At 41.4% G+C, this 17,190-nt stretch overlaps 1 protein-coding gene across 1 annotated transcript in view; it reads right to left on the bottom strand.

Moving 5' to 3' along the window:
• The window catches only part of TRPM8 (transient receptor potential cation channel subfamily M member 8), a gene marked incomplete at its 5' end in the record, with an annotated part of 78,418 nt that overhangs the window by 50,084 nt on the left and 11,144 nt on the right, over positions 1–17,190 (bottom strand). Inside the window, 7 exons of the mRNA XM_081242168.1 lie at positions 1,128–1,418; positions 5,371–5,489; positions 6,615–6,717; positions 11,489–11,686; positions 13,338–13,405; positions 14,454–14,628; positions 15,447–15,619. Of these exons, the coding sequence (XP_081098294.1) occupies positions 1,128–1,418; positions 5,371–5,489; positions 6,615–6,717; positions 11,489–11,686; positions 13,338–13,405; positions 14,454–14,628; positions 15,447–15,619 (1,127 nt within the window). The remainder of the gene's footprint in view (positions 1–1,127; positions 1,419–5,370; positions 5,490–6,614; positions 6,718–11,488; positions 11,687–13,337; positions 13,406–14,453; positions 14,629–15,446; positions 15,620–17,190) is intronic.

Below are 17,190 nucleotides of genomic sequence, written 5' to 3'. Positions count from 1 at the left end.
AAGTTACAATTCCTAATACATCAACTGAGAATACCGGCTCCTATTCAGCCTCCCATATCTTCCAAGGGAACCTTTTCAGATAGAAAACAACTGTATGTATATATTCCTTTTAATCTTCCCTACAGGTTTTACCAAGATCCAAAATGTTTCTGGCATAGTTATGGATACTGTGGAGAGTTTTAACATAAATAGCATCAAACAGCTTTTTAAACATTTCCAATTCCTTCAAACACCTAGCTCATTTAGATTTTTGCAACACACATATAATAAAATTCTAAAACTATAAAAGATAATGACCTAGTTTGAGTTTTCCCAGAAGCAATCGAGCATTTGAGACAAGTAGTTTATTTTGGACATGATTCCAGGAAAACCACTAGGAAATTGAGGAAATGAGATTGGAAAAGAAAGGACCAACAAGTTGTCATGGTACATAACAAGAGACTAATCCCACTAGGCAACCCTTGGAGCCAGTGTAGGACACAAGTCTCAGAATTATCTCCTCTGAGCAGGGGGGTTGCTGAGGTATTTATACACCAACTTCTGGCAGTCACTGGGCTCTGACCAGAGCAGACCTTCAGCAAAGAGTTGCAGGTGCTAGAAACTGGGACTGCTTGTCCTTAAAATAGGAAATCTTGAGAGAATATAAGTGGTACATCCACAACACCTTCTCAAATGGAAACCTGGATTATCTCTGTACAAAGATTCACTGCCCCTTTTATTCACAAAAGGAAACTCGGCAGTTCTCCAGTTCTTTGCATAGGGAGCAGAGAACTATTTTAGGCAGATCATGTCCAAAAGGCTAAGACATGATCAGACAGCCAGTCATTTGTCCCCATTCCCTGCTAGATGCCTTCAGAAAGTGTGTCACACCAAGCTTTGCAATTAGGAAATACTGCAATAACTAGTTGTAAAGATAGCACAAAGAATAAAGCAAGAAAATGCACCACTTGTTACCTCACTAGGACTTGCTAGCTTAAATAAAGGCAGTAGGAAAAAATAACAACCCCAACATGTTAACTGCATGACAGCAATGAGGTAGGGAGTAGGAAAGATGGAAGTAGAGAGATTTTTTGAGGGAAGACTCAAGAGAGCAAAGAATTCAAGCAGACAACTGTGACAGTACACACATGGAGCTCTACGTGTATCTCATCCCTGCTATTCCTGTCTTCCTTCCGGAAGCCTCTTCGGAAGTTAGCAACCAGTTTCCAGACGAACGTGAGGAGGGTGTCATTATAGGAATTCTTGGCAATCTGCAGGTTCCGATACACCAGGGTGCTGAAGTGATTGGAGAAGAGCTCAGTGAGGACGTCATTGGTGAGGAACTTCTGCAGGTTCAAGCCATTCTCCAGAAAGAGGCGGACAAACTTGGGTCTGTCCTTTATGAGAGCCATAAACATGACTTCCTGAAGGTCAGCAGACTGAGAAGAAAGAGCAGAGAGACAATGCACAGCCTAAATCCAATCAAGAAAACAAGGCATCTTCTTTCTCAGCCACATCGCATTTTCAACCATGAGGTAAATAAAATTTATCTTTTCAGTTGTAACACAATGTTAGATTACAGCTCAAACATCGAGATGGGGGAAGCAGCAAGGTGGAATCTTTGAAATCAGCCAGATGTGAGCTTGGATGGGAATTGGTCTCTTGCTACTGTAAAGCGGAGATAATGATACCCACATAAGGATGATGTTGAGGGACTTCCCTGGTGGTCCAGTGGTTAAGACTTTGCCTTCCAATACAGGGGGTGCGTGTTTGATGCCTGGTTGTGGAGATATGATCCCACATGCCTCGTGGCCAAAAGACCAAAACATAAAACAGAAGCAATATTGTAGCATATTCAATAAAGACTTTAAAAATGGCCCACATCAAATAAAAATCTAAAAAAAAAATTACATTAAAAAAAGGGATGATGTTGATCAAGAGTTGATCCCAGTGTCTGACATAAAGGAAGCACTCGCTCCATTAGGGGGCAGGGGGCTCATGGTACAGCTCACACCATTTCTCTGAGGTCTACACTGGACACCAATTGTGAGCCAACCACCAGCCAACTCTTCCTTCTGTGCCATGGGGTCGCCCCACTGCCCTTCCCATGCCATGAGGCAAATGCCTGGTCATATTACATAACCATGAGTCACTGGAACACTTGACAGTGACACCTGGTTATTATTTATCTGTACCTCTACTGTCTGGGCTTCTGGTATCCTTATCCCATAGAAGCTTATTAAGAATCTTAATAAAGATAATTAATGTGTACTTCAGACACAAACCCATGGTCCACGGGCCACACCAGCTCTCAGATAAGTTCTGATTGTCCTCCATACTATTTCTTACAATTTGATTCAGTTGCCAACATTTAAAATTAGACAGTTCATAAAAATCCACATTGCCAGCATTAAAATCCAGATTCACAAGTAAATACCAGAAGCTCTGGCAACACAGAGAACCGTCAGTTGGAGCCAACTGGGGCAGCTCCAGGAGCCTGGGCACTGTAGCCCTGAGCCCCCCACTCGCCTCGCGGCTGCTCACCCAGCCCCCTGTCCTCACTTTAATTGTCTGAGTCCTGGTTCAGGGGAATATCCCCTGCCAAGGGCAGCATTAGCGGTTTCTGTTTCTGTCTGATGTTGGTCTCTCCAGGATCACACATTGCCTGCAGAGGCAACTGCCAAGGGTCCCTTGAGTCCCCACACTGTGGCTCCAGGGGGGATAGGGACAAAAAGAGGTGGCTGCCCTGATAATCTGCACTGCTAACAAGTTCCCAGGTTATACTCATGCTACTCCGGGTCCAGGGACCACCCTTTGAGAACCACTGGCGTACGGGGAAGAGAGCAGCTTTGCCGTCGGACACACGTTTGTTTCCAAACCTTGGTTCTACCATTACCTTATGTGTGACCTCGAACAAGACTGTGTCTCAACCTCAGTTTTCTTGTCTGTAAAATAGGTGCTTGTGGGGATGAAATGAGATAACACAGGTCAAGATGCCTTCGGAGATTCAAGTTCGGAGCAGGCCCTCAAAAAACCATCAGAATGGCCCTTCTGTGGTACCCATGGAGCCCTGGCTTATTAACCAGCAAAATGAGATAATCCCTGTGATGGCTGGCATGACGGCCAAGTGAACTAGCACAGTGAAGCTGCTTTGTGCACTACAAAAGGTTATGCAAATATTTTTAGTTATTTTTAAACAAAGACATATACGGCTTAATATGTGCCAGTGTTCTAAGCATTTTAGAAATATTATCTGATTTAATCATAACAATCCAATGAGGTAGCTACCACTATTATTACCATCTCTGTTTTCAGATGATCAGTGGTGTGTTGGTAAATACTTTACAACCAACATTCTGGAAGAAAATAATAAGCCCTGATTTGTAGTATTTGACCATTGCTACAGTGTAAATGCTCCCAACATGGCCAGTCTTCGGTTACCATGTGACATCATTGAATGCACAACTGGGACCCAACACAGAGTAGCAAGTATGGTGTTTCCAGAATGCAGATACAATAGACATAACCTCCAGAGTATAGATCAGAGTAAATGTAGTAAAATAGTTAGAAAGGGATGAGTTTGATTATTGATTGCCTTGGTTTTTAATAAAATTTATTTAGTTCTAAGAGTATAGTATTTGATTTTTAATGACTGTATTTAACAACCGACTCAAAAAACCCTAAAAATTTTAGCAGTCAGCTCTTGCTAAAACCAGTATGAACTGACCCCAATTCACCACTGTATAAGGAAACTGAGGAAGGTTAAGTAACTTGCAGAGGTTAAGTCATGTAGATGGGCTGGCTCCAGAGTCCATACTCTCAACCATTATGTCCTTCACTCAACTATCTTTAGCTGAGTTAATAAAATTAAATGTACTATTCAATGCATGCCTGAGTTTATGTTTATTTGTACCATCTGATGTCACTTAAATAGAACATTTCACACAGAGGGGTTCATTTCTGAATCAATTACCTAGATTTTTATACAGTTCTGTTTTCCCTCAACTAACTAAAGGCTTGCCATGTGAGATAGCATCCATTATACTGCAAAAACCAAAGATAATGTTTGCTAAAGGAATTAATAATTAAAAAACCCATAAGCCATGACTTTATTTGGATTCTATTACTAAAATTGATCACATGGCGCTTCCCTGGTGGCATAGTGGTTGAGAGTCCGCCTGCCGACGCAGGGGACACGGGTTCATGCCCCGGTCTGGGATGATCCCACATGCCGCGGAGCAGCTGGGCCCGTGAGCCATGGCCGCTGAGCCTGTGCGTCCGGAGCCTGTGCTCCGCAACGGGAGAGGCCACAACAGTGAGAGGCCCGCGTACCGAAAAAAAAGAATCCGCCTGCCAATGCAGGGACACGGGTTCATGCCCCGGTCTGGGAGGATCCCACATGCCACGGAGTGACTGGGCCCGTGAGCCATGGCTGCTGAGCCTGCGCATCCGGAGCCTGTGCTCCGCAACAGGAGAGGCCACAACAGTGAGAGGCCCGCGTACCGCAAAAAAAAAAAAAAAAAAAATTGATCACATGTAAGGATAACTGAAGTCTTCATCTTTGATTATACAACGATAGGCCTAAAAGTGTTTTCACTGCCCACCAGTGACTGAAGAGCTTAAAACAAAGAAGCTCCCACCTTACAGATCCAAGTGTGATGGTTTATAATTGTTCCTACAAAACAGAGCTCCTAAGGCGGATCTCACTTTAGTTGTACCCAAGAGGATGCTGCTGGAAAATGCAGTCTTACAACTCTCATCAAATTCAAAGTGAGAAAAATCACTCTCCTGGAAAAAAATACAGATTTTCTGGACATACAGCTTCCATACTGGAGGTACTCGTTGGCATGGGGGAGTCCTGATTTTCTAACTCTAAGATATTCATTGTATGTCTTTAATCAACTTGTTCTATTTTTCTCTTATGCGTCTCACTGCTGACAATTCTCTTATGAGAACTTGGCTAAGAAGGTGGGGCAGGGCACAAAATGAGTACCGCTGTCTGGATTTTTAGCTGAGTTACTTCTGATAAACCCCTTTCAATCATCCTGCACTTAGTTTCCCCACATTTCTGTCCATCAACTCCCAGGAGGAAATCTGCACCTCAACACCTCAATGGAGAATCGCCTCTCACATCATGGCGGGACAGCTATAAACTTTGGATGGTAACGGTAGATTGATGTTACCTTACATTAGTGTATTTATTTTTATTATCTCTTTGCAAGCAACCTACTAAGTCAATGTTATTATCGCCTACTATAGATGAGGAAAGTGAGCCTTGGCAACACTGATGTACCAGGACAGGACAATCCTTTACAATATTCAAGGGCAAAGACCCTGTCAGAAATGGACCAGACCTGTCACTGGAATAACCCAGGAGGGCTTCCTATGTACCTCCCACCGGCGGTCATTGGTGAAAATCTCATCACTGGCTAGGTCCAGCTGGTTCCACTCCAGCAGAAGCTTCAGCTGCCCATTCCAGTTATCCTTATCTTGTTCATTGGTGCTAAAGGCTGTAAGAGGACAGGGGAAAAAATCAACTCACTAAACACTCAGAAACAAGAGAGTCAGAACCATTCCAAATGGCCAATTATCAGAGCCGTTTATCAAAGGAGATTCTAAGCATGTTCTCTTAGAATCAGACACTCAGAGCTGTCATTTCACTGACAGTTTATGTTCACTCAATCTTACCCATATTCTATATGTCCCGAAGTATGTAATGTGGATCAGTTTAGGTGATAATATCTTTCCATTTCATATCCTAACAGTGTAACTATGGTATATTGATATTTTTCCATAGATTCAGATTCCATAAATGTCACATTTCCAGGACCACATCTGACTATATCTAAGTCTATGACATAATGAGCTCTATCATAACAATATTCCACTTGTCTTTTTCAGAGCTAATAATTTCTGTACCTATGTATCTCTACAGATATAGTCCCATTTTAATAAATATCCTTACAACCAAATTTCTGACAAGCACAGTAAGAATGATTCTAATAAATAGCTAATGCTTAAAGTGCACTTCTCTTGTGCCTTGCCCTGCTCTGCATGCCTTAAATATATTAATCAGATGGTTCAACTCTACGTGGTCTTTGCCAGGGGTCTCTTTACTTCAGGTAATTCCACCTTGATGGGATTCTCAGACAGCAAATTTCACACATGAGGATTTTAAAACTGAGGTTCATTCATAAGCATAGGAAATGTGTTAACCCCTGAAACTGAATGCAAAATTATCTATGTGTGTGTGTGCAAAATTATCTATGTGTGTGTGTGTACACAGATGTGGAATCCTAGGACAAAGGTCCATAGCTTTTATCATATTCTCAAAGTGTCTGAGACTCAGATAAAGATTCTAAACCACTGTTGGAGACAGCTCTTTGGAAAGCACTGTGATCATATTTAACTGATATTTTGATGACATAAAAATTCTTGTTCTGTTAAATATATACAACCAAGGAGATTTAACTCAGCAGGTCAATAGTAGTTATTCCAAATTCTAATATAGGCTAATCAAAATTAAGTGCAAGATTATATTTCAGTAAAGCTGTTTTAAAAAATAAATGGAAGCCATTAAAAGCCACAGAAAGCAACACAAAGCTGAAACTTCTACAGGAGCTAATTTTACTCACCTTTGTACAATGCATAGGAGATAGCATTGCTCACAATTTCATCCCCAGCTTCTTCTATTTTAATAATGGTTAATAGGTGAGAACTTTCGAGAATTTCTTTGAGCTGGCAAGATTTAAAGAGCAGAGTTGTCAGCCAACTGATTTCAGGCACAAGCAGCATAAACTCTCTTTTGGTGAGGAATATTTTATTCCATTTTTTAAAAGACCACCTATAGGAATGTTCCAAATCCCCTTCCCTCTTCTACAGCACCTGTACCCACAGCATCTAATTTCTAAATTAGAATAGTGAGTCCTTGACCACAATGAGAATAAAGTACTGGCTCTACAAGGGCACATATATCAACAAGTCCCTATCAAAAACCTGAGAGAGGAACCCTCCTACACTGTTGGTGGGAATGTAAATTGGTACAGCCATGATGGAGAATGGTTTGGAAGTTTCTTAAAAAACTAAAAATAGAGCTACCATATGATCCAGGCATCCCATTGCTGGGCATATATCCAGAGAAAACCACACTTCAAAAAGATACATTCACCCCAATGTTAATTGCAGCACTATTTACAATAGCCAGGACATGGAAGCAACCTAAATGTCCATCGATGGAAGAATGGATAAAGAAGATGTGGTATATATATACTATGGAATATTACTCCGCCATAAAAAAGGAACAAAATAATGCCATCTGCAGTGACATGGATGGACCTAGAGATTGTCATACTGAGTGAAGTCAGACAGAGAAAGACAAATATCATATGATATCGCTTATATGTGGAATCTAAGAAATAATGGTACAAATGAACTTATTTACAAAACAGAAATAGAGTCATAGATGTAGAAAACAAAATTAGGGTTACCAAGGGGGAAAGGGGGGGCAGGAAAGATAAACTGGGATTGGCATATACACACTACTATACATAAAAATAGATAACTAATAAGAACCTACTGTATAGCACAGGCAACTCTACTCAGTACTCTATAATGATCTATATGGTAATAGAATCTAAAAAAGAGTGGATTTATGTATATATATAACTGATTCACTTTGCTGTATAGCAGAAACCAACATAACATTGTAAATCAACTATGCTCCCATAAAAATTAATTTTAAAAAAAAGCTGAGAGACTCATTGACTAGGGATGAGTGTGTGTGTGTGTGTGTGTGTGTGTGTGTGTAACACATGGTAGGTGCTCAGTTGTTGAATAAGTGAATAAATGCAGAAAAGACAACAGAAGAACACAGAAATCATCTGAGTGTGGACGTAGGGCTTAGATTATAGGAAGGAAATTTCAGTGTGAACAAAAGCCAAGACAACTTGGTAATTGACTAAAGAGACGAGGAATTCACTATATTATCCTTTGTGATTTTTCTGTAAAGTTTAATTTTAAGACACTTTTTAAGATTCAAGAGCTGGGGGAGAGGCAGAGCCCTTGATTCCAAGGATTCAGGCATTGGCGAGCTTGGTGGGAGCTTGGCAAGGAAGAGCTCCTTCTGGAGGAGGAAACGAGTCTGGCTGTGGTTAGGCTGAGTTCAAGATGGTGGTGGGTTTTCCTGGCAACATTTGGAAATGAGGGCCTGAAACTACAGAGAGTTTCAGCTGGGTGGAGAGGGAAGCCTCAGGTCAGGCTGGAAGGGTGAAGATGTGGACTAAACAGGGCCCTTGCATATATCCAGAAAAGACAAAAACTCTTAATTCAAAAAGATATATGCACCCCAATGTTCATGGTAGCACTATTTACAATAGCCAGGTCATGGAAGCAACCTAAATGCTCATCGACAGACGAATGGATAAAGAAGATGTGGTACATATATATGATGGAATATTACTCAGCCATAAAAGGGAACGAAATTGGGTCATTTGTAGAGACGTGGATGGATCTAGAGACTGTCATACAGAGTGAAGTAAGTCAGAAAGAGAAAAACAAATATTGTATATTAACACATATATGTGGAACCTAGAAAAATGGTACAGATGAACCGGTTTGCAGGGCAGAAATAGAGACACAGATGTAGAGAACAAACGTATGGACACCAAGGGGGGGAAAGTGGCAGGGTGGGGGTGGTGGTGGGATGAACTGGGAGATTGGGATTGCCATATATACACTAATATGTATAAAATAGGTAACTAATAAGAACCTGCTGTATAAAAAAATAAAACAAAATTCAAAAATCCAAAAAAATTTTTTGATTGAATGTATACATTCATTAATTAATAATTCCACTCTTGGGCTTGGTCTTTTGGGAAATTTCTACCAACTGCAAAACCCCATACAAGTGCATAATCAAAATGCCAGACTAATTTTTATTATTGTTGTATGTCTTCTGGTTGACTTGATTATAATTATGATAAATCATTAGCATATGAATATGAATTAGATGAGAATCCCAGAAAGAATAATATAATCACAGGGAGTGAAATATGTCTGACATTTAGCCTGCTTCAGATGACTTTCCTGTATCAGTTTCCTTGAAGCAGAAATCAAAATCCTTCATAAAGGATGTGGGGACCCATAAGGTGGCATGGCCCTCTGGACGTGACCTGGTCTGGACTAAACAAGCCAACTCGCAGAAGGAGTAAGAGAAAAGTCACTAGAATGGACCCAGGGCCATCTTTGGTGGGTGAATTAAGAGTGGTCTATTCCTTCCTCTGTGGGCATCCTTGAACTGACCACCAAATTTCTTCCAGCCATCACAGGAAGTTACCTTGAGGACATTGCTCAATACACAAGGTCTTAGGTTGATATCTACGCTTTGGGATTGCTCCCCTGATGTGTTTGGAATGACTCAAACTGTTTAGGTCTGAATACATGGAGAATTGAAGATAACTACTTTGGGTGATACATATTTTCCTCACCCATATATTTTCATGCAGAGGGACTTCCGTCCAAATCAGGTCCCTAGGTATCCCCCAGCCCTTCGCTTACTGCTACTCCGGGTAGGGGAGTGACATAGCCAGTTGATGACTTTGGCCTTGCCCAGCCAGTCCTTTCCTGCTTCTCCGTTGGGATCTGCTCCTTGCAGGGTGCTAGTGCTCTGGTGTCTGCTGTCAGCCACATGCCTAGGCTAGGGCTAGGCAGATGGGGGCCAGCAGTCATCCAGGGCTTCCTCTGTCTGCGTGGGTTCATCTGTCTCTTTCTGGCGCTCAGCATAAGGAGGGCCATGGTGGCTGCACCCCTAAGCCACATCTTTCAACTTGGCCTTCATCACCAACGAAGCTGATATTTTGATCTCTCTATTTACTTAATTCTTGTGTCTGTCTTTCAACAGGACTTGGCCAAGATACAAGAAAATCCCAGCAAAAACTTTCATGTAAAACCACCAGCTTCACCTTTTTCAGTAAAATCTGCAAAATGCAGTATCTCAAGTAGGAACATCATATACGCATTTGTTGGCCAGGGCATCATTCAGTACCAACACTGACTCTCAGCTACAAACAGAAGATGCATGTGCATTTTTTAATCCTGAGTCTTAGTAATGAGGCTTAATCCAGAAAGGACTTGTTTCCTGGTCACTTCGACCCTGCTGTACCTTACAGGGATTATCACCCAACTGCCTACTCATGTGAAATTAAACAAAACCAATAGGGTCTCACTGTGTTAATTTTGTACAGAGTACCTGTCAGCCTAGAAAGCGGGGTTGATTTTTCTCATTATTTACAAGAATTTGATTTATCCAGGCTTGCTTTAAATAACGGCAAAGGCCAATACACACTACTCTATATAAAATAAACAACAAGGATTTACCGTATAGCACAGGAACTGTATTCAATATCTTGTAATAATCTATAATGAAAAAGAATCTGGAAAAAAAAGTTTTATATATATATATATATACATACATATGACTGAATATATATATATGTATCTGAATCACTTTGCTGTATACCTGAAACTAACACAATATTGTAAATCAACTATACTTCAGTAAAAGAAAAAAATAATGACAAAGGCTGCCATGAGCAAGATAATCTTGACTACTCCAGGATTTCAGTTTGCCAAACTTGACACTTTGAGGCTCTTCCACAACTAAATACTGCTTAAATACCAAGCTAATTAAAGAACTTTTAAAATTATTTATACTAAATTCAACCTTTCACTCCAATGATGAAATGGGCTGTATGATTAAAGTAACTCTTGTTGTCTACAGCCTGTCATTTCCTTTATGGGAAAATTTTCAAGTGGCAGCACGTGCTCCTAAGAATATCCAAACAGCAAAGGCCATTTTTGAATGAGCTGATGTGAACGTACCTACTGATATTAATGTGAGCTTTATCACAAACTGAACAGTCAACAGAATGAAAGTCATTTCAAGTCAACACCAGTCACGAAACAAGAGAGAAAGGTGAGAAAGCATAGCACTATGTTAAAATGCTTTATAGGCTTAGCAATAAGAAGCACAAGATATTTCGATTAGCACATATTTCTTATATGATCCAATAAGAAAGGTGAGAGATTCTGAATTAATCACAGGTCAGTTAACTTAGAAAGGCAATTATTCTGTAGTAACAGCTTCTCCACTAGACATAGATTCAATTTAGAATCTGCATTTCTAAAACAGCATCACAGGGATTTTTTCCTCCCTGCTGCTGATAACCTACAAAACACAGAAGCTCAATGCTTGTTGACAGGGTGTAAAAGGAGGACTATCAGCTTTGCAAACAGACAGACTGGAATTTAAGCCCCATCTGCTACCCCTTGTGAGGTATGGAAACAGGGCAAGTCATTTAACTTATGTGAGCTTCAATTTCTAGCAAAACACCTGGGGTGGGCCAGAGTGCAGTTTCAAAGTCACTGAGAAAGTATAAAGACCCACAGCTGCTACTGGAGTTGGGCACTGAAGGCGCTCTCCCTTCCCAGGAACTTACTCCCTGCAACTCACCCATTTGATCCAACTCTCGATCTCCTCCTCAGGCAACCGGGACACTGTGCGGGGTAAGAAGCGCACCAACTTTTCCTTGATGATGGATGACGTCAGGGCATCCTCCACCTCCACCAGGCTGGCGATCACATCGGCAATCTGCCCTGAGCCTTCCACCACCACACAGGGAATTTTACTTTTGACGGAGGTACTGATGGCCTGGGAGAAGGGAGATAGAGTTGACCAGGTGATCAACAGAACCCAGCTCAGGACCGAGGTTCTAATCAAGCTGGTTAACAAATCACATCGACACATCTCTGCACTTCATCATTTGGCGGGGCAGTGGGGGGGTTATTTTCAATCAGAAGCAAACCAAATGTTTGCAACCACTTTAAGCATCAGAAATGTAAGCTAGTTGTCTTACATCCTATGTTAATACCGAATTCCATAATGAGGACACGTGTGACTGGCAAGTTTTCCATAAATAAGTGCTTTAAAATATCCCTCTATACAAAATCGATCATTCCAAATACTGACATCATCGTAGATTTGAGTGACAGCTCTTAAGATGGTACTCAGCATTGTCGTTGATAGCTTTTCTGATGGAGGTTAACAGTATTCATACTTTAAAGGTATGAAAATACCTTCACAGCAGCAGCCATACATTTTTCGCTATGTTGACTCACATATTTCCCTCCTCAAATAATTTCCTTTGCTCCTTCCATTGAAAGAAAAGAAAAATATATCTGCTTTCTGGACAAACACCTACCACATTTTTATTTCCTTGATAAAAATCACAGAGACCAGCATACGAGAACCAGGTATGAAAAATTTTAATCACTTGACAACAAAACAAAGTGATGTACACATGGGTACAGAAGAAACTGTGAAGCCCCTTCCTTTAGCCAGGAGTGATGTCTTCCTTAGAGAAGATGTTGGCCATAAAGAGTGTGGTGCCTTCATCAAATCAGGGTGAGATCCATCTTCACCTCACTACCTGTGCTACAGGTGGGTGTCAGGGCTGTGCTGGGGCGGAAGTGGGGATGATAAGAGAGTGAGCTGAAGGATGAAGGGATGAAGTGTTCAGCAGGCAGTTTCTCCTCCCTCTCTCCTCTCTCCTGTGGGTTCTGTGGGTTGTGAATTGGCTGAACAGACCTTGTGGGAAATGCTATAGAAATGCAGTACTCTAGGCCAGGAGCAGCTTGCTGGAAACCATAATTCTAAATCTAAAATCTGAGAGATAATAAATGTAACCATCTTCAATTACTTTTTCTCCATCTCTCTTCCTCCGTAATGTGACTGCTTCTTCAAGCATTTCCATACTGACTGTTTCACACTGAAAAAAAATCTCTATTTTAATTTCTCTCTGAAAAGTCTTTAGGTGCTTAATAAATACCTGTTGGTGAATGAATGCACATTGATGAATGATGGATGAATGAATCATTGTTATAGAAAAGAATAAACAAAGAGAAACATTAGATTATGATTCCAAATAACTCTGCCAGAAATTTCATGTAACTTCAGGTGTATATGATCATGGGGTGGCCATGGTTTTCCAACATACACGCTGGTTATGATCCCTAAGTCCTGTGAGTTCATGTCAAGCCTTCTCTTTGGCAGGTTGATGACCAAAGAGAGCAGTAAGTGCACAGACTATTCATGTTGCTACAAACTCTCTTCCTAAATTTTCTCAGCTGAGGAAACAACTTAAGCCTATTAGGGCAACACTGTGGGATTGGGAAAATGCTACCTACTTGCTGTAGAAAAGAAATTGGTCGTGTTAGATTAGGTGAACCCCAAAGCCCTGAAAGTGCAAATTTGTGGAGTAAGCTTGTTGACTGATCTTCTAGAAAACCAAACCAAGACTCACTTTCAAAGTCTCTTTCCCACCTCCTTGGGCAAAACACACGATGGGGATCTTGCCACCGTAGTTGGAATCTGTAAAATATAAAACGTAAAACTTATTTTGGGCACATCAGAAATATTCACCTACCTCAAGGAAGTGGTGGATCCCATGAGCCCAAGGTGTGGGATGATGGCTGCAGATCTCACAGACTTGACCATCTACCAGCTGATCACAATGGATGCATCCCTGTGCTCCAAACCAGTAAGAGCATGACACGGGTCACACTGCAATTTTTTACTGATATTTAAAATGCCAAAGTCTGTGAATGACTGACTTTTGCTAATATACATTAGGCCAGGTTCAAGTTTATCCTTAGAATCATTACACTTTCACTCATTTGCATAATCTTATGCTTTCTTGAGTGGGTGAAAAATTTGCATAACTATGTGTTCTGCCAGTGAGAGTATCGCATATATAAATGTCTTCCTTTGTATATGTCCCATTGAGAAAGGAAAAAGGTTGAGATTATCTCCAACAAGTCCCTGTGATGGAGTCTATCACTAGATCACAAGGTAATCTGGTTCCACAACAGGACACATCTCAACAATAGGAAGAGAGAGAGTTATTTATCACTTGCCATAGCAAATAAAGGCTTTCACTCACCTGCTGCATTCTCCCCTTGAAACCAATGTTTTAGGTGGTTCTAGTATATAGAAGTAGCCAATAACCAAAGAAGTAAACCACCTAACTGTTAAGCTAGTGGGTTGGTTTTTACCGCTTCTATCCTAGCTAACCGCATTGCTTTGTCAGCGCAAATTTGCCATTGTGAATTTTACTTTGTTCTTAAATGTTGTCGAGCAGAATGGACAGCAGGTTCTCTATACTGGGTGGGACAAACCAGAGTAGGACAAGGCAGCATTTGTCAGTGTTCCAGCATGTTGAAGGGTACATATCAGAGTAACCTTGGCAGGAGCACCTCTAGTATATTAAAGAAGAGATATAACAGCTCTTCTTTGGCAATAGAACATCTAATTGGGTGAGTTCACCATTCTTTACTCAATAATGGGGAGCTATCGTCGGTGGTGCTGCTGTTGCTCTTGTTAGTATGTTTGTCTAAGATCCCACCTCCTAAACACTGACCTTGAATAGTGCGCTCGGAGATGTACTTCTCCAGCTGATTACGGAGCTTTGCCTCAACTGTGGGGTGCCCATGGCAGCCATTGTCCACAAGCAGCAGGTGGGTGTGATTGTTGTCCAGGATGTACAGAGGGTCTCTCTTGAAGTCATCCATAATGTACTGAGCTGAAAAATATCCCTGAAAAGCACAGAGAAACTTGTCTTTGAGATTTATCTGTTGGCCAAAACGCATGATGACATTTTCACAGGTTCATATTAAGGCTAACCCTTTGGGTTCAACTGATGCTCCTCCCAGATTCCTAAGTGCAGAAGGGTCTTAGGCCATCATTTTAAATATGAAGAAATGAAGGCTCAACATGGTTGCATCACTTTCTTATTGTCACATAAATGACCGGTGGCAGTGTAAGAATCAGATTCTAATCCATTTCTTGTTCCATTGCCCTGTGCTCTTTAGTATAAATTCATTGAAACTGATAGCATTCAGGAAAGTGTGTGTGTGTGTGTGTGTGTGTGTGTGTATCCAGACACATACATTTGTATGTGTGTGTGTCTGGATAAGGTAGAGGTAGACATTGATACACACACACACATATTTGTCTGTAATCCATCATATGCCAAGACCTATGACAGCGTCTAGGGATTAGAAAATGAATGAGATGGAGTCCTAGCCCTTGAGGAGCACGTAGTTACAGGACCATGAAAAGAGGCAATTAAATAGATACTTTGTCCTCGCACTTAATACCAGAGAATAAAAAACTGAAGAACTGTCTCTAACAGGATTTGCTGGGAACAAATTTTAATGAACAAAACACATCCACTGGTAACTCCTTCCCAGGAGTTCTTTGATTATGTCATCCTGAGTTTCCAAAGGAACCTTGTAAGGTCGACTTCCTTATGAGCTGACTCCATCCCAGAGCCCTGGTGTTCAGGCCAGAGCCCTGTGCCATGGTCTTTCTCCCCCATGACCCCGCAGACCCCCTCATGTCCAGCCCATACCTCGACATCACAATTCCTGATGAGGGTGTCCCTGTTGGAGACCATGCCCCAAGCCGCGATGCCGATGGCTACTATGTTCTCCTCTGAATTCCTGCTGATGGTGTTATCTCTCACTACCTCTCCAATGTACTTCATCAGCCCATAATGGGTACCTCCAGTGAGAATCCAGGCACCTGTCAACAAGAGAGAAGAACAAACACTCAGCTGGCTCTGCATAAGTTTCCCATCCTTTGCTCGACCCCTAAAGAAGCCCCACCCCTGAGCACTAGGATGCGGCATTACTGGCCACACTTCGGACTGGGCTTGACCTCTGACCATATAGAAAGGAAGGAGAAGATGATCTCCAAGTTTCTAAGAGATTCTGGTTTAAAAACAATACAGAGTCTGGACCGCACTCTAGACCCACATCATCAGACTCTCTGGGAGGTGGGACCAGGGAACCTGCCTCTTTAACCAGCCTCTCAGGTAGATCTTTTTATGGGTAATGAATGCCTGGCCTGAGCCTTTGAGCAAGTTAGGCAGTGTCATCATGGAAAACGGAGCGCTCTCCTCCCAGAGCCCCCTCAGGGATCCTGGTGACCTTCCTGGCATGACCCTGGTGCCTATGATTTAACTTTACAATTACACAGTTTTGCACACTGGTATTTTAAGGTTTTTATTTGATGATTTTTGCAGTGTCAAAGGTGTTGCACAGTTTTGTTTTTGTTTTCAAAATTGAAGTAAATAATACCTACAAAATATTATCTCACATAATAATAGAATCTAAAGTTGGAAATGCCCCTAGTCTAATATGTTACCCACACAGAAATCCAGCCTGAGGCTGGGTCACCAGCCTCCTCTGATTAGCTCTGGTAATGGAAGCCTCTGGAGTCCCGAAGCAGCCCCCTCCCCCAGCTGTTAGAATGTCCTTTTGTTCATTTTTGTCTCCATTCTCTACTTTTGCTACAGTCTTCCTGATGATGAACTAATTGAGTCCTCTCCCACATAAAAGTCCTTCCAATATTTTAAGGTAAATGTGATGTAGTTCTTAGAAGTTTCAGACCCAATTCCTTCAGCCAGCTCTCACTGGATGTGAACTCCAGACCCCTTGGCTGCCAGCCTCCTTCCTGCAGACAGATTTCAGTTGTCAACATCCCCCTTTCAAATGAGACAATGGGAGGCATAGTAGCTCTCCACAAGGAGACAAGTAGCCTCCCTGCTCTGGCCCCTCACTTCATCTACGTAGATGTCCCAGCCCGGGGACTTTTGTCTGCTTTGTTCTACTCTATTCCCAGCACCTAAAACAATTCCTGACACATAGCAGGCATTTAAGAAGTATTTGCTGAATGAATGAATTATGTATGTTCAGATCTAGTAGTAAGGAAGTTGAGTTGCTGGGTTTCATAACAAAGTAACTACCTACTGTGTGGTCCCCTCTGACTGGTCAGGAAATTAGGAATAAATGGGGGAGGGGTGCCACAGTTTCTTCTTGACATTAAGGAAAAAGGTATCTAAAACAAGACATGCTTCCTTAGTTCTGTGAACTAATATTCTTAAGAAAGAAGTTTTTAAAATGTTAGCCTTAGATAAACTAACAAAATAAAGGTTAGGCTTTGATAAATAGAATCTAATCTTGAAATTAGAGTTTAACATTCTAGTTAAACTCAAATGGAAGTAAGGCTGCAAAAACAATTTGCCTATACTCTTCAAAAATGTCCTGAAAGACTGAAAACAGCTAAAGAGCAGTTCCAGATGAAAGAAAGGT

The sequence above is a fragment of the Mesoplodon bidens genome (genome assembly GCF_964165515.1).
Source record: "Mesoplodon bidens genome assembly, chromosome: 8".
NCBI lineage: Eukaryota > Metazoa > Chordata > Mammalia > Artiodactyla > Ziphiidae > Mesoplodon > Mesoplodon bidens.
The sequence above is the reverse complement of the archived record's forward strand: the minus strand, read 5'-3'. Positions and strand labels throughout refer to the sequence as shown.